The sequence below is a fragment of the Phascolarctos cinereus genome, unplaced genomic scaffold, assembly GCF_003287225.1.
Source record: "Phascolarctos cinereus isolate Bilbo 61053 unplaced genomic scaffold, phaCin_HiC Scaffold_5;HRSCAF=322, whole genome shotgun sequence".
In the NCBI taxonomy this organism is placed as follows: domain Eukaryota; kingdom Metazoa; phylum Chordata; class Mammalia; order Diprotodontia; family Phascolarctidae; genus Phascolarctos; species Phascolarctos cinereus.
In genome coordinates, this window is record NW_027555958.1 from 46,518,511 (window position 1) to 46,546,462 (window position 27,952).

The window sequence follows — 27,952 nt, forward strand, 5'->3', positions numbered from 1 at the left end:
CACAGGATAGTCTCCAGTGGCCTCACCATCCTGGTTTTGCTCTTCTTCTGGCTTGTTAAGGTCTTTCCTAGAGTGCGGGGCCAGAACAGAACATGAACCTCCAAATATGGTCTGAGCAGGCAGAGCTCAGCAGGAGCGTCACCTTCCTTGGGCTGTCTGCTTCTGTTAGTGGAACTCAGGCTCACATTAGCCTCTGTGGCTGTCTCATCATTTACAAAATCATACAGTGAATGTGGACCACACGGGGTTATCAGATACTTGATCACTCAAGGGAGGTCTCCGCAGGCAGAAATAGCTGCAAAAGTAAAGGTGGGCAATGGGAGAGATCTGTGTCAGTGGGGCCTAAGCACAATGCCCCGGACAGAAGCAGAGGAAGCCATGAAAATGGTGTCCTAAATGTCTCTCCCCTCTCCTACAACTCCTGTCTCTACCTTTGTCTCTCTGAGGAAACTCCAGCAATGGACGGGAAAACGGCTAGAAAGGGAGGATAAAAAAACCAAACAAACGAGGGGAACTTTAAAGAAGCAAAATGTATGTAAAGCATGCAAATGCTTACGGAAATGAAGTGCTGAATATGGGCCCCTAGCGAATTGCCAACATAGTTTCCCCTAATAGGTTGTGCACTTCTACATTACAAAAACAAAGTCAGGATAGAAACAATTTAGAATTTGTAAAATAAAATATTTCAGCAGTCCAGCTAATTTTGATGTCTTCCGGAAATATTCTTCAGCAGCTCCTGACAGGTCATGGCTTGTCTTACTGTTCTTTTCAGAAAGAGACCTTGGGGCTCAGGCAAGTGTCATGGCACCGCAGGCCTTGTGGACGATGCAGATGCTTGTGAATAAGTAGAAAGGGCTTTGTTCCTAGGAAAGTAGTATCTGATAAAGGCTGTCAAGGAAGAAATGATGCAAAATGTAATATAAGAATATAACAAAACCAACCTGTGTTTTAGGTAGGAGATTCTGGAACCCTCTCCAAAATGATGACTCGTCTTCACTCTCCTTTTAATTTAACTTATCATAATTATTACTGGCATCTATTATCAGTACTTATTACTACCCTTATGTATTAAATTGCATTCTGATGCTGGTAACTGTGGGTTTTAATGCCCTTTGCTAAGCCACCACAAGTTCTGGCAATGTTACTGAGCTGGACAGGAGTGGAGGACGGGTCCAGTGACAGGCCGTATGTCTGTTACCTGAGGACAAACCTAAGTTCAGAAAGGCTCATCACAAGGCTGGCTCTCAGGTGACAAATTTTTTGGCAGTGACAACTCTGAAACATTATTTCCTAAGTTATGGAGGAGTTGCAATCTCTCATTAAGAAAGTACTCAGGCCTCTAAAGTATCTCTTGTGCACTGAAATTTTTTATAGTGAACTGAAAAGCTCATGAATCTCTTTGCTGAGTTTTCTAATGGTTTAACTATCTTGAGTAAAAGGATGTGTACTCTGACTCTATGTAGTAGTTGGATAGAACTCTCTGCTCCTTCTTAATACTGGATTGAGGAAACTGAATACGGCCCACAAACCAAAATGTATGACCCTGGGCAAGTCACTTAACCCTGCTTGCCTCAGTTTCCTCATCTGTCAAATAAGCTAGAGAGGGAAATAGTAAACCACTCCAGTATCTCTGCCGAGAAAACCCCAAATGGGGTCACAAAGAGTCAGACATGAATGACTCAACATCACTTAGGAGACATGAATATCAACTGTCTTAATTCCTTTCACTTTTAAATACAGTAAATATAAAACTCGCTCTGCCATCTCTACATTTGGTAAACATAATGTTCAATACGTGTCCAAAGCACTGACGTCCAAGATGACGAAGGTTGGTTTAAGTCCCCGTCCACTGACCCCCACATCTCTCCCCACCCCAACCCCATCTTTGGTTTAGCTGTTTATGCCTCAGGGGTGCTGGATGGTATTTACACCACCTACACATTTCCAAGTCAGAAGACGCTTTCTGGTTTCTCTCCCTGAAGAATAAGAAGATAATTCTGATATAACCACACCACCTTCAAATGCAGAATTTTCTACCCTGATAATGCTGCAATTTCTGAATGACCAGCTCAGCTGCTAGAAATCACAGAAAGACTCAGCAGGAATGAGGCCTACAGATGGACCACAAAGGGCTCATTCTGCAAAGCACTGAGAATTCCGTTTTAATTTGTAAGGCATTGTTTAGATACTGACACAACATATAATTTTCACTAACTGACTTTTTAACAAATATGCATACTATATCATCTCCCTCAATAGAAATAATTTTCATTATGTTTGTCAATTGGATGGCACTGTTTTCGTCCCTAAAGAACAAGTACTCATAATGACCGAGTGAAAGGATACACATAAGTCGAGACACCTTTTGCAGCCAAATGTTTCCGTATGAGGCGCTCCGTACCATACCAGTTAAACCCTTTGGTAGCATGTCCGATGCGTGGAAGATGGACGCTTGCTATAAAAGAACAAATAAATCTGAATAAGTCAATTCATCTGAAGGTGACTAATAGATGTGCAGTCTATATCAGAAGTGATACAAAAACCACACCATAAGAGTCACTGTCTGGTGTCCTGTGGACAGACATTTACATGATCACAGCATGCTTCATACATGCCTATGAGGAACTGACCCTGCTGATACAGGTAACTCCTCTGACATTTTGGAAGGGAATTTAATGTGGGAAATTGTGCCGTTTTACCGATTCCAAGGTGGACTCTCTAAACCAGAAATAAGTCTATGTGGCACTGGAAACTCAATGTGCTACCAGAAATAAAGCTGGAGATGTTAACTAAGATCAACTCAGCCAAGTGTGGGAGAGACATCCACAGCAGCCAGATTTAATCAGTTCAAGAGTCTGCTTCAAAGATCTGCCATCAGGCTTAATATCTACATTACTGTCCTTCTACCACGCATTTTTTTTTTGTGGTCAAAATAACACTAAGGTGAATCTAACGCTCCCAGTACCTGCAGATGAGTTACAGAAGATTTGTCCCACTCCCCTCATTTCATGAAATGGGGGCAGAGTGGCTTAAAGGTTCAACAGTTTTTGAAAGTGGAAAAACTGCTTTAAGAGGCAGGGGTCTGCAATGGAGGGGGAAAAAATAACAGGCTGAAATCAGGAGCCTGAGATTCTAATTCTGGCTTTGCCGCTAACCTGGTGTGTGACCCTAGGCACGTTATCTCCGTGCCCCTTGAAGGGTTGCTTTGAGGCTTACGTGAGACAATAAACATGAACGCACCTTGGCGTGATATCAGGTATGTTCCCTGCTTGTTCCCTGGTCCCAGGGTTCAACTCTACCATGAATGAGGAGTGGGCCTTATTGTACACATGTCCATTAGGTCTGCTTTACTCAGAGAACAGAAATATCAATATTATTAAAACATCAGTATAAACACACTCACCCTTCTTTTTCCTTGCAGCTAAAGATATCTTTTTCAAACCCTCCTCCAGTGCCGCCATCTTGATACCAGACAAACCATCGGAGCGATCCCGGTGCTGGGCCACAATCAACGCCAACTACATAGAAAAGCCCACAGACAGCACAGCTAAGGGGAGTGTAGACACAGCACCTGACTCCAGGGGAGCGGCTGCCCGTCCTTTTTGGTTTGCTCTCTTCCAGATGTTCCAAATTCCCTGCCTCATCTGCAACTGCATCACCCCCGCCCCCATCTCTCCTTACTTATCCTGCTTTGAGATCAATCACGGGATCTCCCCTCCCCCCTTTCAGGATAATCATGAAAAGCAGAAACAGAAAGACAGGAACAGTTCTGAGTACTCTGGGCCATCTGGTGGAGACATGGCCCATATGGCAGGCAGCGTCACTCTCTTCTCAGCCTGCCCATGATGCTCGCAGAGGGATACAGCCACAGAACGGGCCAGCGGCTGCCCCGGAGAAACCACCCTCTCGTTCCTGGGGCAGTTACTGCTCTGTTTCCTAGGAGCAGCTTCATTAGGGTGATGATGGCAGCCCCCCCGGCCACCAAAATCAGGAAAGCCAGGCTCTCATTGAGCTGGGGTCACAAGTGACAGCACTTGTCACCGCCGATCATCCTCTCCTCCTGCAAACTCTCTCCTCTCCAGGTCTCCGTGACGCTGCTCCTTCCTGGCTCTCCTCCCACCTGTCTGACCTCTCCTTCTCAGCCTCCTTAGCTGGAGCCTCCTCCAGGTCATGCCCCAAGGCTCTGTCCTAGACCCTCTTCTCTTTTCACTCGATACTGCTTTGCTTGGTGATCACATCAGCTCCAGTGGCTTCAACTATCATCTCTGTGCAGATAACTCCCATTGCTAAACACCTAGCGCTAGTCTCTCCCACCACATCACCAATTGGCTTTTGGAAACCTCAGACTGGCTGTCCCAGAGGCATCTCGAGCTCAACCTATCCAGAACAGAACTCATTCTCTTTCTCCCCCAAATGCTCCCTCTTCTGAACGTCCCTAACAGTGCTAGGGCACCCCCATCTTCCTAGGCACCAGGCCTGCCACCTCAGCTTTCTCGACTCCTCACTCACCCCCACACATCCAATCCTCTGCCAGGTCTTGTCAATCCTCCCTTCACAGTATGTCCCCTACACATCCACTTCTCTCCCCTTACACAGACACCACACCCTAGCCTAGCCTGCCTCACACCCCTCCCCACTCTCATCGGTCCTCCACTCGGCTACTAAGGCAATGATCTGATCATCTCTCTCTTCTCCCGGTGATCTCGAAGGACGGCTTCTTACAAGATAAAGCAGTGATTCCTCTCTTTGGCATTTAAAGCTCTTTATGACCTGGCCCATTCCTGCCTTTCCAGTCTCCTCATACCTCACTCCCCTCTATGCACTCTATGATCCAGCAATACTGTTCTAGATACCATCTCTCCCATATGACGCTCCATTGCCTATCTTTGTTCCTTTGCAGTTAGCTCCCCGACACCTGGGATTCCCTCCCTCCTCACCTCTGCTTCCTCATTTGCATGGCTTCCTTTGGGACTTGGCTCAAACCCCACCTTCTGCAGGGGGGCCCTTCCCCATATGTCTGCTCTTCCCTTCCTCCCCTAACCCACTGAGATAACCACCTATCTACTCTCTCTCTGTATGTACCTTGTTATCTACTTGTTACCTCCCCCATTAGAATGTAGGTGCCTGGAAGGTAGGGGACATATTTTTGCCTTTCTTTGTATTCCTATGCTTAGAATAGTATTTGACACACAGTAAGCACTTAATAAATGCTTGCAGACCGAATGATTTTCTGAGTAAATAAAAACTAGTTTAAAGTTTCTTTAAGTGAGTGAGACTGTGCCCAAAGGTCCTGGAGATAAAACAGATGATTAAAAATACATCAAAAGAACTACCAATGGGAATATGAATGTAATGGAATACTGTTGGGCTATAGGAAATGATGAGCAGGCGGTCTTCAGAAAAACCTGGAAAGACTTGTACGGACTGAATGCTGAGTGAAGAAAGCAGAACCAGGAGAACATTGTACACAATAACAGCAACGTTGTGACTTACTTCTTCTCAGCAATACAGCGATAAAAGACAATTCAAAAGCTTCGTGATGGAAAATGCTAACCATATCCAGAGAAACAATTATGGGGTCTGAATGCAGATTGAAGCATACTATTTTCACTTTTTTTTTGGTGTTTTTTTGGAACTCAAAATCTTACAAAATTGAATGTTGAAGATTATCTTTATATGTAATTGGAAAAAAATAAAATACTTTTAAGTAAAAAAATAAAAGAACTACAAATGATGGATGAGAAGGAAATGCTCATTTAAGGCTCAAAGGTTAGACTCTTGGTGTGTGGTAGCGTTAAATAATGGATAAGTTTTTTCCATTTTTGTTTCTAGGAATGTGAACTGCCCATGCCGCCCCTGAGACAAAGAGGAGAATCACATTGACATTCATGATTCTGGCTGGAAAATCACATCTTGATAGCATTTTTAATTTTAATCATTTAAACCCAACCCATGCTCTGACAACATGTTTTATGAAAGTTCTCCAAATCTCCCAGAACTCCATATTAGTCTCCAAAATTAAAAAATAAGAGATGACGGGATACTTACCAAGTCCTGTCCTTTGTTTCTAGACTCCTTATCATCAATAGGGAATAAAAGGACTCCTCCCAGGCTCAGATCTGTGAATAAACCGCAGAGCATTAAATCCATTGAATTAGCCATCAGAGTAGGAGAACAGTTCTGCACAAAAGGCCTTTAACATTTGATTCTTCCTTCTATTTTTCCACCCTCATATCCAGTAAACGCCCAAGTTCTGTCAAGTCTTTTTCCAAAACGTCTCCTATATTCCATACCTTCCTCGTCCCACTGTCCCCACTCTAGTCCAGACACCTGTTACCTCACTCTTAAGATTGATGCCACACTCTCTCTGTTGATCTCCCTTTCACTAGCCTCTCTGCCACGGACAATCCATGCTGCATAAATGTTTTAAAGCAGGTACCAAACTCACCCCTGAAATCCCAGTATAGCCTGAACCAGATTGAAATGTAATTGGTAAATGTCCAACAAAATATAAAAAAAATACAACACTGCATAGATAATGTTAATTTGTGGTTTTCTAAGTCAACCCGTGGTACCTTTTTGAGTTGGACACCATTGTTTTAAAGCACCCTTTCGATGTCAGTCCTTTGTTCTGAGTATAACAGTGGCTACTCATTACTACAGGACAAAGTTCATAGTCTTCAGATCAGCACTGAAGGCCCCCAGTCTGGACCCAACTTACCTCTCCCCAGTCATCCCACTGGACCACAGTGGGCTTCCTTTTGCACCTGCCAGACTTCTCTGCTTGTGTTCTCTCCTTTCTCTGCCTTGGCTTTTGTCACTGTGCCACCTAAAGCATCTCCTGCCTTCATTGACCATCCCAGAGGCCTAGTCTTCCCTAACCACTGCAGCCTGAAGTGAGTAATGTCTCCTCCTCTGGGATAATGGAAGCCATTCTCCTGGTACTCAATGGAACACCTTCTTTTTGGGGTAATTTAGGCTTTTATATTTGTATGTCTTGGCTTCTGAACTGGCCCAGCTCCCTGGGGGATCATGCCCCATGCTTTTCTGTATCCCCCACAAAGGTGGTCGTGGCTCCTCTTCTCAACACTGTTATGCAGGCATTCCCAAAGGTTCTACCCTAACATGACACCTTCCCAGGCTCAAAAGTCTCTTTTGATAATCTCACCTGCTTCCCCCGAGGCATTTATCATCTCCACGTAGATACCTCTCAGATCTCTATCTCTAAGAATTAAACTCTCCAGACCCATAGTTTCAAACACCAGCTGGACACTTCTACCTGGATTTCTTGTCAGTGCCCCAAACTCAGCCTGTCTAAAACTCACCTCATCCTCTTTCCCCCCAAAACCTGATTCTCCTTTTAACTACCCTATTTCTGTCACTGACAGCACCATTCAGTCACCCTTTCCCAAATGCCTGAAACCTTGGCTTTATCTTTGACTCATTCTTCCCTCTCCCTCTCACCCTGCCATATTCATTCAGTTGCCAAGGCCCATACAATCATTTGCCTGAAACTACTGCAACAGAATCCCAACTGATTCCAGTTTCCTTTGCACATCAATCCTCCCTTCAAATCACTGCCAGGTACATCTTTCTTGTGCACAGGTCAGCTCATATAAATCTTCTCAATCTTCTCACCAAGATATATCAATAGCTCCCTTCTGTCTGCCAATTAAACGCCAAACTCCCTAACATAGAATTCAAGACATTTCCCAGTCTAATTCTCGACCTCAGACTACGACATTTCAAAGCATTTTCAAATCCACTCTGATTCAAGATGTCATGAGAGCCTTACGAAGTAGGTAGACCAAGCATGATCATCCCCATTTTACAGATGAGGACACAGGGAGGAAGAGGTCCAAGGTCACACAGCGAGTAAAAAGTGGAACTAGAACTAGAACCTGGGAGAGTTCTTGATTCCCCAACACCATTTCAGTGTTCTTTCCCTAGTACACCAAGCTGCTTCCTGGGGTCCCTTCTGCCTGACTGTGTACCTGGTTCTTTTCTCTTTGTTTCTTACCCTTCATCTTCCCTGCCAGTTCATATATTTTCCTTGGTTCAGCTGATCGAACTTGTAAGGCTGTGAACAAACCACCTCTGCCCCAGCGTCCAGAATCATCTGATTGGGGAATGAGAGTGACCGGTCATTAACGGAAAATGAAGTCAAATCCACCACAAACATAACTTCATTTCTAATGGGCTCACAGTAGCAATGTCCTTCCCTTCCAGAGAGAGGCATGATCTCCTATGGATGCTGGGTTGGTTTCCAACCCAATGTTTAGACTTGGACTCTTGCCAGATGTATCTAGAAACCTGTACTTCAAAATCCCCCTGGGAAAGAGGTGATTTTGGGAAAGACTATAACAGTACCTTGTAAAGGCTTCTATTTCCTTGTGCCTTCCATGCTCAAGAAAGGGTGCAGTTACTCACGAATCAATAAGGAAAGCATGCTTAGAATACTAATACTTGCCTTCAACCAGGAGGTTTCCTGATTGGCTGAGAGTGAATCTAGGACTGTTGAACAAACCAATGGTTTCTGTCCAGAAGGTCAAGTTGAGTCAATTCCAAATTGGCAAGCAGTATTTAGATAGGTTCTTGGTACTCTAATCTCATATTCTTACTTAATCATTATCTAAATAGGCACCCCCTTTCCCAGTCATGGTGCTAGAAGTAAGTAGTAGCAGAAGGGGGAAAAGACCTCGTAATAATTCAACCTGACAACCAGTCTGTTTCCAAAGTCCACAAAAAATGCTCCATATTTTTCAACCACCCAAAAAATGTAATGAGTATTTTACTCAGACAGGGATTGGTTTTTTTGCCCATTTTGGTAGAGGCCAAAGACTAAACAACAGGAGAGTGATGCAATCTCCACATGACAAACTGAGACAATAGCTGCAGTAGAGTCGTTGGCATCCTTTCAGGGTTCTACCCATAACCACTTGATCTCACCATTTCACCAGTGCTCTGTACGATAAAGAAGTGGGGGGGATCCTCCCACCCCCCCCAACACCCCCCCCCGCTTTTTCATACCTACGCAGTGAACAATGATTGCATCCTCTGCTCCTGCCTGGGGGTGGGTGACATCCCCACTAACATAATTGATTGAAATCAGGTCTTGATCTTCATAACTGAATTCAATGTCGCTCTCATCATTTCCCTCCTCAACTTCCTCTGTTTCACTTTCCTCAGAGGGCAAGCAGGATGACTGGTAATTGTTTGACTCCCACCATGCCATCCTAAAACAAATCCATGAAAGAAAAGAGCAAATTAAATCCCTGACATGTTTTTCCCTTAGGGCCTGTTTCACACTTCTTTCACTAATAATAAATGCCAAACACAAATGCAGCCTGACAGTTCTAGAAACCTGTACAGATAAAGGATATTCCTTATTGTCTGCCTGCAAGTAAGTAAAAGAAGAAATAATACTGATATGTCTAATAGCCAAATGATTCATCTTTAGATGGTGCCTACCATCTCTATTTCTCACTGGTCTTTAAAAATATACCTGAAGAAAAGGCTGTTTATATAAATTTCTTCACTTCTTTTTGTCAGGATATTACCAACACAATCTTTAAATCTGTTTCAGCAGCATGCGTGCGCTAGCATCCCCAAAGTATTCAGGCCATTTTGCTGAAGCAGACTGGATTTTGAGAGCTATTTTTGGCACAACCTTTAAGAAATCACTTATCCTACTACCAATTGGGCCCCAAAGCATCATAGAAGTGTCCTGCACCTTTGGAATTGGAACAAATAGCACAGTCGTGTACTCTTGGGTGAATACAACAGAATCCAATCCCTTGGCAAATTCCTCCACCATCTAAGGCCCTGAGCTAAATAGGGTATTCCTGCCTTTATGTCTTTTAATGCAGTCTCCTTATGTCTTTAATGCAATCTCTCTTTCCCAAATAGGACAGCGGCTAAAATTATCTACGTGCTTTGTCCTCTACAAATCATTCTCAGCATCATGGAGCTCTCTTCTTCTAAGATCAGAGCACAGCAGGCTTGACTCTGAGTCTGTTGCGGGACACCTGCATACTTTTTCTTGTGCTGTGCCTCTTGCTTTTTTTTCTTCTCTTCTCTTCTATATCGACTTTGCTCTCTTAGCTGCTGCCTCTTGTCTTCTCTTCCGTCTCCTCTCTAGTTCTTCCTGGCTCAGGATCCGCTTTCTTTTGGTAGGCCCTTCCAAAAGTCCTGGGATGAGAGCCTAAATATGAGGATGAAAACAGACCAATGGTTATTTACCATGGTGGGGGCCTGAGGAACTGACCCAAATCCCACGGGAATTTCTCTTATCTTTGAAATGCAGTGGCTTTGACTCAGAAGCAATAAGGCAAATACTTCACAAAGCATTGTAGGTCTACACTAGTTTAAGACAGGAAATGAGAAATAGAGATCTAGCAATGTTAACCATAAATACATATGACGGATGGGTGCCATAATTATGGCCAAAAGGATGCTTAGCTGTTGCTGGGTTGTTGTGGTGGGGTTTTGGGGGGGGTGTGGAAGGAATGGAGAACAGATGGACCAAGGGGAGTCTCTCTATCCAAAATGTTAAATTTAACCAAAACACCAGATAATATAGCAAAGATAGTAAGCAAAAGATAGTATAGCAATACCTTGTTGATCTCACATCACTGAGTAATGAGGCATTTAATAGAAGGTAATTTTCTAGATGACCGAAGCTTACCCTTTAACACCTGAAACCTTTTAATTTTAACTCTTTTTATTGGAAAATTTCTACAACATATTATGCCATTCCTTAACTTTTTAAGGTTACCAAATATAATTTAACCGTTTATTGATGAATCAATAGTATCACTCTGCTCATCAGTTATAATAAAGGATTATCTTTCCTCAGAAACTACTGGGGTTCAGTGGGCTGTTTATATCTGTGCTGTAGGGCATCAGAAAATGGTGCTTTTAATTTTTTTTAATATCTTCTATCCTGCTATCAGCTGCTGCTTTTTGAAGCTATTAGTATTTGACTTCAACCATCATTCCTTTCTAATATGCTGCTTCTAACCTGTTGTGGGTTGGGAAATTTAATAGTCAATGCTGCTTAAAATTGTATGTAAAGTAAAAGAAGATAGTCTCTGCGTGACGGGTGAGGGCCTAGCTTACAGAGTAAAGTTCATGGATTTAAGGGGCAAGGGTTTTTATGACAGCAACTTTAGTGTTCAGAGGATTTTTTGCACATTTTTATTTTTTCACTATTTTCTAGAGTGTTGAGATCAGTGGAACTCTGACCTCCCAGGAAAATGTGGTATGTCATTTGAATAAAGTCATTTAAATAAAGATAACCAATTTCCCCCAAATATGACAGCTAAAACCTGTCACCCACTTCATTTTCAATTTTCAGAATCCTGTTTTCCTCCTTCTAAACTGTAGCTTAGAAGACTTCAGCCTTTGCCAAAGCAGAGGAACTCACACTTCCTTTATTTCGGAGTGCTCTCCCCTCTTGACTGATCTCATCCAAAAGGGTTTTCTGAAGATCCACAAGTTGCTCAAATGATTTCCTGTCTTCTTTACTCGGCTCCTTAGAATAATCTTTACCTTCATATAAATACATATGACCTTGTAAAAAACAAACAAAAACCATAAATGGAGAAAAACTAGAAACAAAGGAAAAACAACTAAATTTCCATAAGAGATAAGACAGAGGGAAACATGAGAACCCAGCTGCACCTATGTAGATAAGCAAAGAATCTGGTTCCCTAATGGAGCCTGCTGTGTAATATGAGCAGGGTATTTCAACCTTGGACCACACTCTCACTTACTAGAGCTTATGTTTTATGATAATTGCCTCTTGATGGCACTTTCGAATGTAAACAGCATGGCTGACAGCCCAGAGGGCTAGATTAGGATTCACAAGGTCTGAATTTTACTCTCTGGTCCACTGGCTGGACTCTCAGAGTGACTTTGGATGGATTATTGGGCTCCTCAGAGACTCCAAGAACCATCCATTCAGCAAATAACAGGTCAAATCTCAGGGATATTAAGATACACGAGATAAAACATGCTGTGTTGTAAAGTTCACTAGACAGCCAAAGGATGCCCTTTTATAGCTTTTATATGAACTAGAATATAACTGTCTAAACGGGGTGTCTTTCGTCCCATAAAATTGGAGGAGTAAGTGATACGTTTTAAGAAAAAATGGGAGATCCCCAAGACAGAATGCAGAGAGACCAATAAATAATAATAATGATAATGCTTTATACTTGTAGAGCACTTTGCAAATTTCTAGATAATAATAATAACTGAATCTATATAGCAATCTTGGGCAGCTAGGAGTCACAGTGGCTAGAGTGCTGGGCTGAGAATTGGGAAGACTCATCTTTCTGAGTTCAGATCTGGCCTCAGACACTTAATTAGCTGTGTGATCCTGGGCAAGTCACCTAACCCCATTTGCCTCAATTTCCTCATCTGTCAAATGAGCTGGAGAAGGAAGTGGCAAACCATTCCAGTATCTCTGCCAAGAAAACCCCCAAATGGGGTCATGAAGAGTTGGACATGACTGGAAAAACAAGTGAACAACAAAACATGGCAATTTAAGCCTTCCAAAACACTTTTCAAATATTACCTCATTTGGGCCTCCCAACAACTCTGGGAGGTAGGAGCTATTATTATCCCCATTTCACAGAAGAGGAAACTGATGCAGAGAGAGATGAAATGACCTGCCCATACAGCTAGCTGAGTATTTGAGGCCAAGTTTGAACTCAGATCTTCTTACTCTAGGCCCAGGGCTCTACCCACTGCACCACCTAGCTGTATTTGATTCTCACAATAACCCTATGAGGTTCCACAGAAGAACACATATCCATTTTAGGCAAGAGGAAACTGAGGCCCAGGGAAGTCAGCTGACTTGCCCAAGGTCACACATTAAGTTTGTGAAACAGGTGAGATTAGCACCTGAATCTTCTGACTCCTAGTTCTATGCACCTTATTTTTTTTTTAAGTCTTCAATAATGCTTTTTTCTTTAAACACTGTATAGCCTGCCAGCAATTGCCCCGCACAGTAGAACTCTCTCTTGTAACCCCAAAATACAGGTAAGCAAAACAATCCAACCCAACCGTGGCTGACAGCTTACATGTCAGTCCACACTCGACAGTCTCAGTGGGAGAAGAAGGTGAGAACCAAGGCTGAGAGATAATGATTCTAGAGCAGACAATGCTTAGTGGTACAATTTACCAAGTGAATGCTACATTTAACCCATAGCCACACTAAAATCAGCTATAAGTATGTTTTCTCCAGGGACTAAGAAAGCAAAACATTTTCATTCCCAAGAGAGGAACTGCTTCACACTTGTAACCAAGCCCAACTAGCTGTAATTCTAATTGGCAGCTTCTAATTAAATCAGCACAAGAACCATCCATAAAGCTCCCCATCAACAAGTGAAAATATGAAGGGCAGGGAAGTGCCAAACATGATGAACACATAGTTCACATGATGCAGACAGTTCCTAACTTGCAAATTTGCTTCTCCTAAAGCGAGACAAATAGAAAAACAGAGCTTATGAAATCTAATTGTTTTTCCGTTTCATGTAAATTACTTACATTGCAACTGGATATTTTTTTTTTGAGACGCACTGAGGCAGCTCACCAGACCAACCCCATCACAGATAGGCATGGAAGCTCTAACCTTCTGCTTCTCTGCCTTGAGACAGCTTACCTCTCCTGTTGGTCCCCCATTCCCTGGGACTTGGCGTGGACACCCAATTAGCGTAGGCCAATCACAGCTCCAAACTCCCAAGCTCAAGTGTTCTACCAGCCTCAGTCTCCCCAGTAGCAGTGGTCACAGGCATGTAACACCACACTTGGTACAACTGTATTGTTCTCACCCTTTTTTTTTTTGCTGCCAATGTACAGCAAGCAGTGTGGCTGTGTGAGGAGTCAGCCAAGAGGCAATGTGGTATAAGCACAGAATTTTGAGCCTGGGGTCAGAAAGACTTGATGTGGGTTCAGATCCTCGTCTTTGATACTAGTTGACCAGTGACCTGTGCCAGCTGCCAAAGATGCTCAGGCTACTCCCTACAACTTTCCTACTAAGTTACAGAAGTGGAACAATACAAGAAGTTCCTTGGACACAGGAAGGACCTATGTCAACAAAATAAAATTTCTGACCTGTTAACAAACATATGAGTCAACTTCAGAAGCTAACCACCTTTGGCTTTTCAATTTTCAAAGATCCAATTTGCAAACAAACTTATAGAAGACATATATATGTTTGTTGTAGTTTGTAAAATTATACAAATATTCAACAGCCCTTCGGCTGGTATAATATTCAGTGACGCATACCTGAACAAACCAATGGAGGAATATAAGTCAATGAAAATAAAAAACGCTATTTACTGTTGTGCTCAAATTTCACAGGGAGGGAACACCTAAAAGGATATCCATTCCAATATCTTGCCAAACGCATGATTCCCTAAGAAAATATTACAACCAATGGCCGTGCTGCCTTGGCTTGAGCACTTTCAAGTTACGGTGAACTTACTACCTCTGAAGAAAGCCCATATTGTTATTTTCAGACATTGTTAGGAAATTCTTCCTTATGTTGAGTCAAAATCTGCCTGTCTGTAACTTAAGGGCAGCTGGGTCACATAATGAATAGAGTGCTGGGTCTGGAGTCAGGAAGAACTGACTTTAAATCTAGCCTTGGATACTTACAAGCTGTGTGACCCTGGGCAACTCACTTAGTGCTGTTTGTCTCAGTTCCCTCATCCGTAAAATGAGTTGGAGAAGGGAATGGCAAACCGCTCCAGCATCTTTGCCGAGAAAACCCCCCATGGGATCGTGAAGAGTCATACACAACTGAACAACCACCGAACAATGACAACAGTAACTTACACACATTACGTCCTCTGGAGCTACCAAGAACAATTCTAACCCCTATGCCACACGACAGCTCTTTAAATTTCTGAAGACAGACTTCACAGCTCCCTGCTTTACAGTGTAATCACTAGTAATTTATTTAACCACCCCTTCCATGATGTGATTCTGAATAGCCTCATTTGGGAAATGCCCCACAATGCCACTGACCCTCCTAAAACATGCCTTCTAGGACTGGACCCAATACACTAGATGTGTTCTGGTCAAAGCAGGATGCTTTGGGATCGGCAGCCACCACTTCCTCTGGACCACACCTTTCTACAAATGCAGCCCAGGAAGGGGTTTCTTTCTGGAATGTACTCAGCACCACTCATGGACTCAGAACTTCAGAGACTTCGGAAGGTGCCTCCAAGGCTGTCTACTCCCTCCCAGACCCAGGCAGGCACCCCCATATAAAATCCTAGCCAAGCCCTTCAGCCTCCCCCGAAGACTCTCAGTGACGACTGACGCTCTGCTTCAAGGCAGTCTGTTCCACTTTGGGACAGCACACATTTCCTAACAGCCAGAGCTGTTCAACAGTGAGCAGGCTGCCTCCAGAAGCAAAGGCTTCCCCCTTACTCGGGTCTTCACGGGAAGTGTGGAAGCCCTCTCGTTGGGGATGCTGAAGAGTTCGTGGTGAGTTTGGACTTGACGGTGCTTTGCACCGGTTCTGCAGGAAGAGGATTTGGTGGAGAGGAGACAGAAGGCCTTTCAAACAAAGGCACCGGCAGGCACTTCAGAAACAGTAAATGTTTCAGAGCTACCCCCAAGCAATGACCTCCTCCCCTCCCCCCCACCCCCATTCCCTGGGGTCGTGTCTACTTTGCATGTGTAGCCCCCAGGCTCGGGCTCCAGGATTGGGAGGCTGACAATTCGTTCCCGCCACACTTTAGGACTTACTCTCGGCCTCTTCTTCTTGGCTTTCCCCTTCCGAAGCAGGGAAGGTGTCTGTGGTCCACTTGCCATCCTTGCTTTCACCCAGGATGTACTCCAGGTCAATCTCTTCCATGCTGCTTCCCTCAGAAGAGAGCAGTTTATCCAAGCCAAACTTGAGGATCTCACTCAACTTTCATGGAGAAAACAAACGAAAAGACCAAGTGGTAGACTCTGCACTCGGGTACACCGGAAGGTGATGATGGTTTGCAGGGAGCCATACCTGATACCTCCACCCCACCCCCCAAAGCCTGTGCTCAAGCAAGGCATGGTGGAAACGGCCCTGTCCTAAGCCCTGACACCTGGGGGACAGCCTGGGCTCTGTCACTTACTAGACAGAAACCTGGGGCATGTCAAAGCTCCACTGACATTCGATTTCTTCATCTACAAAACAGCAATCACATTTTGCCATTCCTACTTTTGGCCATGGCTGTTCAAGATAATAGAACTATGGAATGGAAGAATTAAAGAGACCTTATGTAGATCACTTAGTCTCAGCATGTCAAATGTGCAGCTCACACTCCCCAGTGTGGCCCTAATCAGGTTAAAATAAAATTGGGGAATATCTAACCAAATAAATAAAAATACAATAAAACACAGATAATATTAATATTGGGACAGTTAGGTGGTGTCATAGGACATAGAGCACTGTGCCTGCAGTCACGAAGACTCATCTTCCTGAGTTCAAATCTATCCTCAGACACTTTAGCTGCGTGACCCTGGGAGTGTCATTTAATCCTATTTGCCTCAGTTTCCTCATCTGTCCAATGAGGTGGAGAAGGAAATGGCAAGCTATTCTAGTACCTCTGCCAAAAAAAAAAGCCCAACCTGTATGGGGTCATAAAGAGCTGGACATGACTGAAACAAGTGAACAACAATAAAAAATATTAATAGGTGGTTTTCTAAGTCAATCTGTGGCCCAGTGGGATCCTTACATACAGTTCAGTGGCCCCTGTTTCTATTTGAGTTTGACACACTGATCCAGACCATTGTTTCCAAACTGCTCAATCATCTAAATTTCCTATTCTGGACTACTTCATGCTCTATGGCCTTAGTAGGGTGGTTCTCATTAGCTTAGAACCTGGGGACCAAGGACCTAAGGAGAGAAAGGTGAAAATGGGAAGTCAGATTGGCCTTGGGCCTGTACACCTGTCTACAGAGTGGTATCAAGAAAACACTAGGTCCAAGTACTCCAATGGTCTCATTTTAAAAAGGGGAAAACAGCCCCAGAATATTAAAGTTGCTTATAAAGAGGTAATGAAGAAAACTGGTGAAGGAGCAATGTGTGGTGTAGTAGAAATAATACTGTCTAATCTCCCTTAAGATTGAAAACTCTCTGAACGTAAAGACCATACCTCACACATCTCTATGTCCTATACAATGCTCAGGCATTATGTGAATACAACTTGTGTTCACCATAAATTTTTGCTGAATCAATTGCCTTTTTACATAGAGAGAAACCAGGGCACTGCCCAAAGCCCAACAATATGGCAGTGCAATTTAACAGAGAACCCATATTCTAGTACTTAGACCAACACCTGGAAACCCAGTCAACATTGGTAGGCGGTCCTGGCAGTAGGCACATACTGGTTCTAGTTTCGCGGGTCTAGGCTCAGTCACTGGTTCTATCCCAAATCTCATGACTGTGTTCAACTTGCCAGGTCGCTCTGCCCTTGAATCACCATAAGACCTCGTACAGGGCTTCAGTTTCTTCATCCATAAAATGTGATGTTAATATTCATGCCCCTCATGAGCACGCTCAGCACTAGGATGCAGAAGGGTGGCCTGACCTGAGAAGGCAGACGTGCCATTGCTCTGCCCATTCTCCACCTGCTTGTCTAAATACTAAACCATGATTTTGGTCCTCTTCCCCATCTTTCTGGAAAACGCCATCCTAAAACTCTCTATCAGTTTCTCAGTCCCAAGAGTTTTTAATTTGTTTTGGACTCCTTATGTCTTGAATGGTATCTTGAACACTTCTCATTCTCCATCACAATGTTTTATCCAGTTAAATAGGATGAAATAAATTGTTGGCTACATATGCTGAAACAGAGGTTCTTAACCTTTTTTGTGTCATGGAGCTCCCTGACAGTCTGATGAAGTTATGGACCCCTTTCCAGAATAAATAAAATACATGGGATTCCAAAGAAAACCAAAGTATATTGAAACACAGATTCTAGGTTAAGAATTCCCGTGTTAAAAGGAGAGTCTTTCTGTGTTTGTAGTTTAAGAGGGAGGGTTGATTCTGTACTGGCCTCTTCATCTGCACCCTCACTCAAAGAGGAATGGCCGTCACTTAACATCGCCTTCTAATCTGAAGGATGGCCAAACATGTCCTACCTGCAGGTCAGAGGCTGCTGGAGACTTCTGCACTCCCAGAGTCAAGTGACCACCCTCTATGATGGCGTTGGTGAGCCGCAGCTTGGACGCCGCTCTCCTGTAGATGACTTCTTCCACTGTATCTCGGCCAATAAGCCGAATAATCTTCACGGACCTGTGTAAGGCACACATGAGAAATGTTCCCTGTGAAAAGACTATCAGCAAAAGCAAGAAGCATTTAAGTCTAATATTCCTTAAAGGAAATAAGGTCTATTTGGAGCACAGTTACTGCTGGGGAAGGTTTTGTAAGGCTTCAACTCTTGTTGGAAAATGGTCTCAGATTTTCTGTACACTTCTGGCCTGTATGCTTTCCATCTTGAATTTATTTTACTCAAGCACTTCTTTCGCGTGGACCAGGGGAAGCCACAGAGGTTCTTCTGCTTTGGAATTTCCCCTCATCCATCACTCAGGAAAACCTTTAACTATGGGAGTTCCCCAAATGGTGAGAGCTATTTTTAACAGCCTACACAATCACAGAACCTCATTTATTAAGTGGAGTTTACCTGGGAATGATTATTTCTGGAGGTTCCTAAAGATATAAGTCTATCATTTTATTCCTTCTTTTCACAGGTTAATGAAATAACTTGTGGAGTCAACATGAAAGTCAGGGCTTTAATTCTAGGACTACTTCTCCCCATGTTGAGCTCACTCCTCATGTCCCCACCTCCCAAACAGAACAACAGACGAGCTGTTGGCCAGAGAACCCAAAACTAAGGGGAAGGGAAAAGGATTTGAGGACGCCACCGCCGCTCAGATTCCTCACTTCTTCTGACCGATTCTGTGAGCCCTGGCGATCGCTTGCAAGTCATTTTGAGGGTTAAAGTCACTGTCAACAAAAATAACTGTATCGGCGGCGGTCAAATTCATGCCCACTCCACCTGAAAAGAGGAAGAGAGAGAGAGTGGGATCAGTGACAGAGAGGAAGGCAGATTAATAAAGTGAAAACCAGGCCTGAGCAGCCGGTCCATTTTTCACACTGACACTGCCGTCCTAGGACACGGGGATTCCAAAATGCTGACTGAGCTCCTACTGTCTCCCTTATGACAAGACGAAGGGGAAGGGGGGAAGGAGGGAAGGGGCAGGAATATCCAATATGTCCTAGGCTGACATCATGAAACCACTTGAAATATACATTAAAAAAAAAACTCATTTAAGTTTTGTTGGAAGTGGTCCATGGTGGGGGAGAACAGTTCTTTCAGAAAATAGTTCCAGAAATTTCATAACAAAGGCAGCACTACTGGGGTGTCGTTAAGAAAAGTATTGTTTTATTTAAATTTCAAATTAAATACAAGTAATAAATAGTTTTCACCCAGACTGGGGAGGGAGGTGTTACCCAAAAAGAAAGCAGAAAATTACTTTTTTCTGGATTAGAAAGAACCTAATTGGAGGAATTTAAGCCCTTAAGATACAGAATGGCCTCTCCTGCCTCCTATGTGTCAGGCACCCCAGTGTGGCATTGGGGATCAAAGACAAAAGCAAGGAACAGCCTGCCCTCACTCAAGGAGCTTACATTCTATTGAGGTTATAAGTGTTCAGAGAGAAGTCAATTCAAGGCATATCCAAAATAAACACAGGGATTTGTTTTTTAAGAGGGGGAGGGACAGAAACCAAGAAAGGGCTCTTGAAGGAGTGACTCAAGCTGAACCTTGAAGGAAGCTGAGGGTGAGAAAGGAGGGCATTCTAGGCATGGGAGACTACCTGTGCAAAGATACTGAGGTGGGAAATGAAACATACTGTACAGGAAACAACAAATAGGCAACATTGGCTGGAAATCAGTGTATGAGTAAAATATAATCAGCCTGGAAATACAGACTAGACCCAGACTGTGAAGGCATTTAAATGCTCAAGAGGAGTCTGTATCTGATTCTAGAGTCAACAGGGCGCCACTGAGGTTTTTTGACCAGAGTGACACAGTCAGACCTGTATGTTCAGTCTGGCAGTTGTCTGGAAGATGGATGAGAAAGGGGAGAAACTGGACGCAAGAAGATCAAGTAGGAGGTTACTGCAATAGACTTGAACTATGGTGGTAGCCAAATGAATGGAGAAGGGGGTAGATGTGAGAGATGTATTATGAAAGAATGAACAGAGCTGTCTCATAAGAATGGTGGGAAGGGAAAGCGACAGAACGAAGAATTAAGGTTGACTCAGGTTGTAAATCTGATTGACTAGAAACATGGTGGCACCTGGGATCAAAAACAGGGAAAGGGGAAGGGGGACTGGAGAGGAAAAGGTGAGGGAAAGATGAGATCTGTTTTGGACATGCTGATGTTCACAGATGACTACGTGATATCCAGGCAGAGATGTCTAGTTAGTAGGCAGATGGAGATGCCTACTAGATATCAGGAAAGAGATGAGTGCTAGATATGGAGATTTGGGAGCCATCAGCACAGAGGTGATGAGTAAATCCACGCAGAATGATAAATCTAAACAATGGAACAAGAGACAGTATAGAAAGGGAAGAGGGTCCAGAACACTGCACAGGGGACTAGGAAGGATCTGCTGCATAGATGGGAAAAGAACAACTCTTCTTGTCATGAAAATCCAAGGAAGACAGAGCATCCAGGAGGAAGAGAAGGCCAACAGGACCAAACACTGCATTGAGGTCAAGAAGGATGAGGACTGAGAACAGATGATTTGATTTAGCAATAAAGAAATCACCAGGGATTTTGGAGAAAGCTGTTTCAGTTGAGTGGTGGGGATGGAGCCCATATTATAAGAGGATGAAAGTGAGAAAGTAGAAACAACGTGCAGATAGCTTTTTCTAATAGTGAAAGGGAGAAAAGACAAAGGACAGTAACTTGAGGGAAGAGTAAAGTCAAGTGAGGCTTTCTTTAAAGGACAGGACACACTGCCTTGTAATTAATGTGCCTGGTATTTAATGCCTTTAAAAAGCTTTCTCTATAAAGTTTCTTCTCTTTTTAATGTTACCATGGGTTACCTGGACCATCACTGCTATAATATAACCAAATTTCAAGAGAAATATCTAAGTCTCTTAAATACTGAAACTGCCATCTTAAAGTTAAAAAGTGATGGCAAACAGTACAATTAGTGATTGGGAATAGCTTTGCTCCAGCTCTCGGCCCAATCGATACTGTCTTAACCCTCTCTGGGACCACGTTCTCACCTGCACTCTGCATGGATGCAGTCAGAAAGACCTTCTCTCCAGACCTAATTTCAGTCTTTATAAACATGATGTCATAACTCATCAATCCATAAGCATTTATTAAGCACTAACTAATACACCAGGCACTGCTCTAGGTGCTAAGGATACACAGGCAAAATGGAGACAGTCTCTGCCCTCAAAGAATGTATACTCTATTGAATGTGAAGACAGTGTTGACCCAACATCAGCAGAAGATGCATGTTTTTTCCTAGCTGTGGTGATGGATTAATACTGACTTACTCACTTAGCTGCATGGCTCCCTTCATGACCAATCACACATCCATGAGACAGCCAAGTGGGGTTGGGGTGGAGTCTGGGGCCAGGGAACAGGGAGGCTAAGTGGCAATAACTGGACCTCCATTACGTCGTGCTTTACCTGCCTTGGTGCTCAGGAGAAAAATGAATATGGGCTGCTGTCCAAAGTTCTTAATTGCAAGGTGTCTTTCTTCTCCTCTCACTGACCCATCCAAACGCTCATAGCTATAGCCTTTCCAGAAAGAAAACAGAAGGAAAAAAATACCTTTTCAAGAGCTCTTTGGGGAAATAGCAAAAAAAATGTAAATCCGTCTCAAAACTTCCTCCTTCCACTTATTTACATAGGTCAGGGGTGGGAGCCTGCGGCCTCAAGGCCACATGTGGCCCTCTGGATCCTCAGGTGTGGCCCTTTGACTGAGTCCAGGTTTTACAGAACAAATCCTTTTATTAAGGGGATCTGTTCCGTGAAGTTTGGATTCAGTCTAAGGGCCATACTTGAGGACCTAGAGGGCCACATGTGGCCTTGAGGCTGCAGGCTCCCCATCCCTGACATACGTATATCTCATCTTTAATCAAATCCAACACGAAAATCCGGATTAAAAAAAAAGGTCATGATTCACTTTGTAAAAGGATACCTTAATTCACAGATGAATTGATCATAGTGAACTGTCCCAGTTTTAAAAAATAATTTATAAGATTTTGATTTAAGCACAACTTTTAAGGCCCACGACTACTGCATACAAGTGACCTATCTGTACTGCATTATTTGTTTTACTATGATTTACATGATGTGCTAGGCTGAGGCCCCAAAGTACCTTCCCTATAGGGAATACTTAGTTTGCTGAACGTTGAATGAATGACTCCAATTATATATATATGTGTGTGTATATATATATACACACACTATATATATATACACACACACGTGTGTGTGTATATATTATATATATGTATGTGTGTATATATATGCACTCACACACACATATGTGTATATATATATATACATATATATATATATATACACACACACATATATATGAGATACTTTAAAGCTGACAAAGCACTTTACAAATAATTATCTCATTTTATTCTCACAACAACCCTAGGAGGTAGGTATTATTATTATCCCCATTTTACAGATGATGTGGCTGAGGCAGGTAGAGGTTAAGTGATTTGTCCAAGGTCACATAGCTTGTAAGTACCTGAGGCAAGATTTGAACTAGGACTTCCTGACTCCAAGTCTATCATTCTATACACTAGACTACCTTGCTATTCCTTTCCCTATCACCTAAGCCCTTGACCTCTTTCATCAACACTCTCCCTAATAATGAAGAGGCCTTCTTCCCTTCCCCTTCCTGGCATAGTCAGGCATAGGGATTGTGACTACATGTTTTTCATCCACAAACAGAAAAGCACTAGCTAAGAAGGCTTAACATGTCCCTGCTCACAAATGGTACTGTTTATTTTACTTAAGATTCTGGGGATCAACTCTGAAGTATTTGCTCTGGAACTGTGGTCAAATGCCCCTGCCCAATCCCTGAGAGGGTGAGAGAGCCTTGGTAATACTGCCAGCTGCTGTAAGGTGGGTGATGATCATTACTGCAACAAACCTTGCCTTCTGCATCCACCAAAAAAGGACAGTCCTCACAGTGTCACCCTGACACAGTAAAGGGGGAAAGGGATCCAGTCACTACTGGCTCTCTGATTTGTTCATTAGATTAGGGAATTGGGAGTTGGGCAGAGAAGGAGACAGCGAGCTACTCTGGGTAAAGAAGCCATGCATCATCAATCAGTCAATCAATCAACATTTATTAAGCTCCTGCTACATGCCAGGCACTGTGCTAAGTGCATTCAGGAGGAAAAAGCTGAGAGTACTTTCCCAGGTCAGAAGGTCGGAGGGAAGGCGCCCGAAGAGGACTGAGCTGAGGGCTATAGGGAGAAAATTCTGGCCCAAGCAACAACTGAGGGCTAGAAAAGCCGACTCAGGAAGGCTGAAAAAGAGGAGTGAGCTCCGTCGTCCAGTGCTTTATGTGGGAAGCAGAGATGAGCTGACATTTCAGCTAAATCAGAGCAGAAAAATGTTAGGCTGGGGTATCGCCCAAGTGCATAAGTTGAATGTTCTGGATTTGAGGACTGGAATTAATAAGAATATCATTTGTAATATATGAAACGGTTCCCCCTCGTATTTGTTACTGGGGTCCCTGGGAGCACCGTCCTCCTGCCCCAATGGCCACTGTATACACTCCTCCTCCATGCACGGGATCCTTCCATCCTGCTAACTTCCTCTTGGGGAGGTCCAGGTGGGACGAGTCTGTATGCAGAATTCCTGGGGAGGTCTCCCAGGGAGCATGGCCAATTCTATGTCAACATAAAAGACACTGGCATGCCATGACTGGAGAAAAGGAAAGCAGATGAGAGTGAAAGAAACTCTTGTGATTTTGCCTGGCAGGTGTCCTGAAATTCAGGGAACCCTGGTAAACTGGGGGAGCGGCAGCAGCTGATAACCTGAAAGAGACATGAATGACCAGAGAGCATGGATGCTGACGGGGAAAAGCAGGGCCACAAGGGTGCCATGGACAGCCACCACCAACATCTCTAAACGCTGATTTCTGCCCACGCTTCCAACATTGGGTGGCCACAAATCCTTCCCACCACTTTGTCTTTAATCATTACCTTCCTTTGGTTTTAAGCTACCTCTTTCATTCAATCAGTCATTCATTAAATAATAGCCCGCTAAGTGTTTCCTGGGGCAAAGCAGAGTGCTTTCTTGTCTTTGGCTGGTGTCCATCAGCGCTTCTTTTCTCCCCTCTGTCCCCTCCCCAATGCCCCCTCACCCCATCCTCCCTCCCGTCCCATGTGGAGCCTAATCAAACTGTGAGGTCCAACGAGGCCTGGCCAGCGTGGGGGCCAAGAGAAGTCACCTCTGTAATCCATGTAGTCTTGAAGAATATCCAGCATGTGGGTCATCTGGGAGAACAGCAGAACACGGTGGTCTCTGCGAGAAGCGGGAAAAGGCAACCCTGTCAGCGCCCATGGCGGTGCTCCGGCACGATCCAGCAATGCGAGCTTTAGAAGGCCTCCCGGACCCTAGGAGCCCACTCAGCACTGTTTCCTTGAAGGTCCCACAAGCTGACACCTCTCAGTTTTTCTAGCTGTGGATCGTACAATCCAGCCAAACCAGATTTTCTGCCCGCCGACGTGCCCTGCCCTTTCCCACCTTCCTACTTTTGTTCACACTCTTCCTCCTGCCAGGAGTGCCCTTCTTTCTCTTCACCTACAGAATTCCAACCCATTCTTTCAAGCCCAACTTGTATGAAGCTTTCGTTTCTGGATTTGCTGAACTCTGGAGTTTCCTGCACCTCTCTGAGGCACTCATTCAATATTTTCTGTTATAATTATCTGGATTTGAGACTATTCACCCACTTATCTAAACGTCTTTATTTCAGGACTGGGGAACCTACGGCCTCAAGGCCACATGCGGCCCTCAAGGTCCTCAAGCGCAGCCCTTTGATGAATCCAATTTGTTCTGTGACGTGTGGATTTGGTCAAAGGGCCACACTTGCGGACCCAGAGGCCCAATGCGGCCTTGAGGCTGCAGGCTCCCCACCCCTGTGACTTATTTCTTCTGGCATCTAACATGATGCTCTTCAGATAGCAAAACAGTCAAAAATGTTTATTAAATAAGTGACTAAAAATGTGAGCCAGAAATGAAACAACATTCTAGCTAAGGTTAATGGAATCAAAGAGTTTTAGAGGTGGAAGAGGGCTCAGAAGTAATTTAATTCAATCTTTACCTTCTTTATTTCCGATAGGTGGTAACCCAACATTTGTTTGAAGACCTCCAGGGGGCGCTGCCTGGGGATAGTTGGTGGCACAATGAAAAGAACACTAGGCCTGGAGTCAGAAGGACCCGAGTTCAAATGTGACCTCAGACACTTAGCTATGTGACGCTGGGCAAGTCACTTAACCTCTGTTTGCCTCAGTTTCCTCAACTGTAAAATGGGGATGATAATAGCACCTACCTTGCGGGGTTGTTGTGAGGATCAAAAGAGATAATATTTGTAAAGCAATTAGCACAAAGCCCAGCTCGTAGTAGACACTATGCAAACGCTTATTCCCTTCCCCAGCGAGACAGAATTCACTACCTACAGCAATACACTACCTACATTCCATGGTAACGGAGTCCTAAAACCTACAAGCTTTTTTCATATGTTGAGCCAAAATCTGCTTCGCTATAACTTCATCCTGTTGGTCCTGACACTGCTCTCTAGGGCCAAGTGGAACACTGATAGTCACACCTCCACACTTTCAAATAACTGAAAACTGCTATCTTCCACCCACCATCTTCTTTTCCTGGCTTTAAAAATCACCACTTACTTTAAAAATCCTCCCAGGACATTTTTTTCACCCCATGTCTCCTTACCATCCAGGTTGCCCTCCTGAAACCCCTCCGTGTCTTTCAAAGTGGAAATGGGGGCTAGCTAGAATAAACGACCTCTGGAACACCCCCACTCCCAGGCCCTGGCCACTGCTTTTGTGCACACACCCTAGATAACATTAGTCTTTTGGCAGGGCACGTCATATCATACGGGTGACTCATACTGGGTCCACAATCCATTCAAATTGCTAGAGATTTCCCTGCACACAAACCCTTTGTCACCCCCATCTCCTAGTGATGCAAGTAACATTGTTTTCACTTGAGTACGGGGCTTTGCATTTCTCCCTATCCAATTTCACCAGTGACTAAAACCACTGTTCTAACCTGCAAAAATCTATTTGAATTTCAGGTTTGTCATCCAATGTATTAGTTATTCTTCTGAGGTTTATGGAATCCACAAATTTAATAGGAACGCTATTTATACTTTCATCAAAGTCAGAGACAAAACTGGCCAAAGGTCCTTCTACTTTCCAGAGCTTTCTCCATAATGACATCACTTTATTAATCACCACTCTTAGAGGTTCATCCTCTTCCAAAGCCACCTACCTGTAACACATCCATGCTGTCCACAAGGATGTCATGAGAGATTATGATAAATGCTAACCTTTTCTGATCCCCCAATGGCTAGTGTCCTCCCTCCCTCCCAAACTGCCTTGGATTTAATTACTTTGAATAGATTTTATATTTAGTCACGTTCTATTTTTATATTTATTCACATCCTATTTATGCTGTGTATATCTATACATATAGACACATACATATGTATATATGTATACACACCCACACACCTTGTCTCTTCCTTTAAAACGTACGCTCACTGAAAGTGAGGATTGTTTCATTTTTCTGTACTTGTGTTCTCAGTATCTAGAAGTACACTATGAGACAGCAGGTGCATAATAAATATGTCGATGGACTGATTGTTATCCTTTCTCCTTAGCAGGAAGTCAGTAGCCAACTGGGTACTGAGTCATCTTTCCTGCCCTGCTGTCATGATTTCACCCCAGCCAGGCAGAGGCCCTCTACCTTCCACTGTTTCTCTTTGTATCCTCACCACAGTTTACAAAGTCTTTCTGCTGTCCTTAGCATTGGGGGCAAAACTCCATTCGTTCTAGATGAATGTGCTTTTCTCCTACTCTAGGACCTCGCCATGCTTTTATATTTACTTTCAGGTACCTGTCCTCTTGCTTCCATTTCTGTCTTTTTAAAACCTGAGTTTGTCCATGTGCTCCCTGGGTAGCCCTGTCAGTACTTCTGATGATCCTGGCCATCTCTTCCTAATCAGAATCGCTTATCCCTATGTCATTAGGGTCTTACTTTTTGTAGCGCCTGACCCCTGCAGAGCTGATTTACCTTTGTCCAGTCTCAGCCCCTGAGAATCTGCTTACCCTTCCTCTGAACTCTTACAAGCTCACCTTCCCAAAGACCTGGGGGTACACAGCACACCCCACTGTCCCTGCCTCCCCTAACACAACACAGCATTCCAAAGGCTCCATCTTTTCCACACCAGGAGCCAATTTCTCCTAGAGGTGCCATGTACTTGACTGAACCCCAGGCTCCTATTCCCTGTGACTGAAGGCTGTAGGGGTGGGTTTGGAAGAGCTGAGAAACAGCAGCCCTGACCAGCCAAGTCTACAGCAAGGGAACAAAAACTTAATACGAAGGCCAAGCCTGGGCAGAAGCTGGGCAGGAGGGAGTCCAGGAATAGCAGACTGATTAACCTGCAGCTACTAAGACTCTTTGTGTCTTGCATCACTGTTGCCCTTTCCATGACTCTGTCTTTTGATCTCAACATCTAGCACAGTGCCCAGCACAGAGTCAGTGTTGATCTACTGATCCGTACAAACTCTACCTTCCTATCCAATTGGATGTCCCCCTAGGAGCACTGCGGTAAATCTCCTTTCAAAAGCACCATAAAA

General features: G+C 43.8%; 1 protein-coding gene across 1 annotated transcript in view; it reads right to left on the bottom strand.

Annotated features, from left to right (window-relative positions):
* Positions 1–511: 511 nt before the first annotated feature.
* CHD1L (chromodomain helicase DNA binding protein 1 like) overlaps positions 512–27,952 on the bottom strand; it is a 55,780-nt gene continuing 28,339 nt past the window's right edge. Inside the window, 14 exon segments of the mRNA XM_021003446.2 lie at positions 512–878; positions 2,347–2,455; positions 3,404–3,518; positions 6,049–6,119; positions 8,021–8,119; positions 9,031–9,236; positions 10,037–10,080; positions 10,082–10,204; positions 11,429–11,574; positions 15,769–15,934; positions 18,142–18,295; positions 18,944–19,058; positions 21,720–21,830; positions 24,520–24,593. Of these exon segments, the coding sequence (XP_020859105.2) occupies positions 800–878; positions 2,347–2,455; positions 3,404–3,518; positions 6,049–6,119; positions 8,021–8,119; positions 9,031–9,236; positions 10,037–10,080; positions 10,082–10,204; positions 11,429–11,574; positions 15,769–15,934; positions 18,142–18,295; positions 18,944–19,058; positions 21,720–21,830; positions 24,520–24,593 (1,612 nt within the window). The 3' untranslated portion in view covers positions 512–799.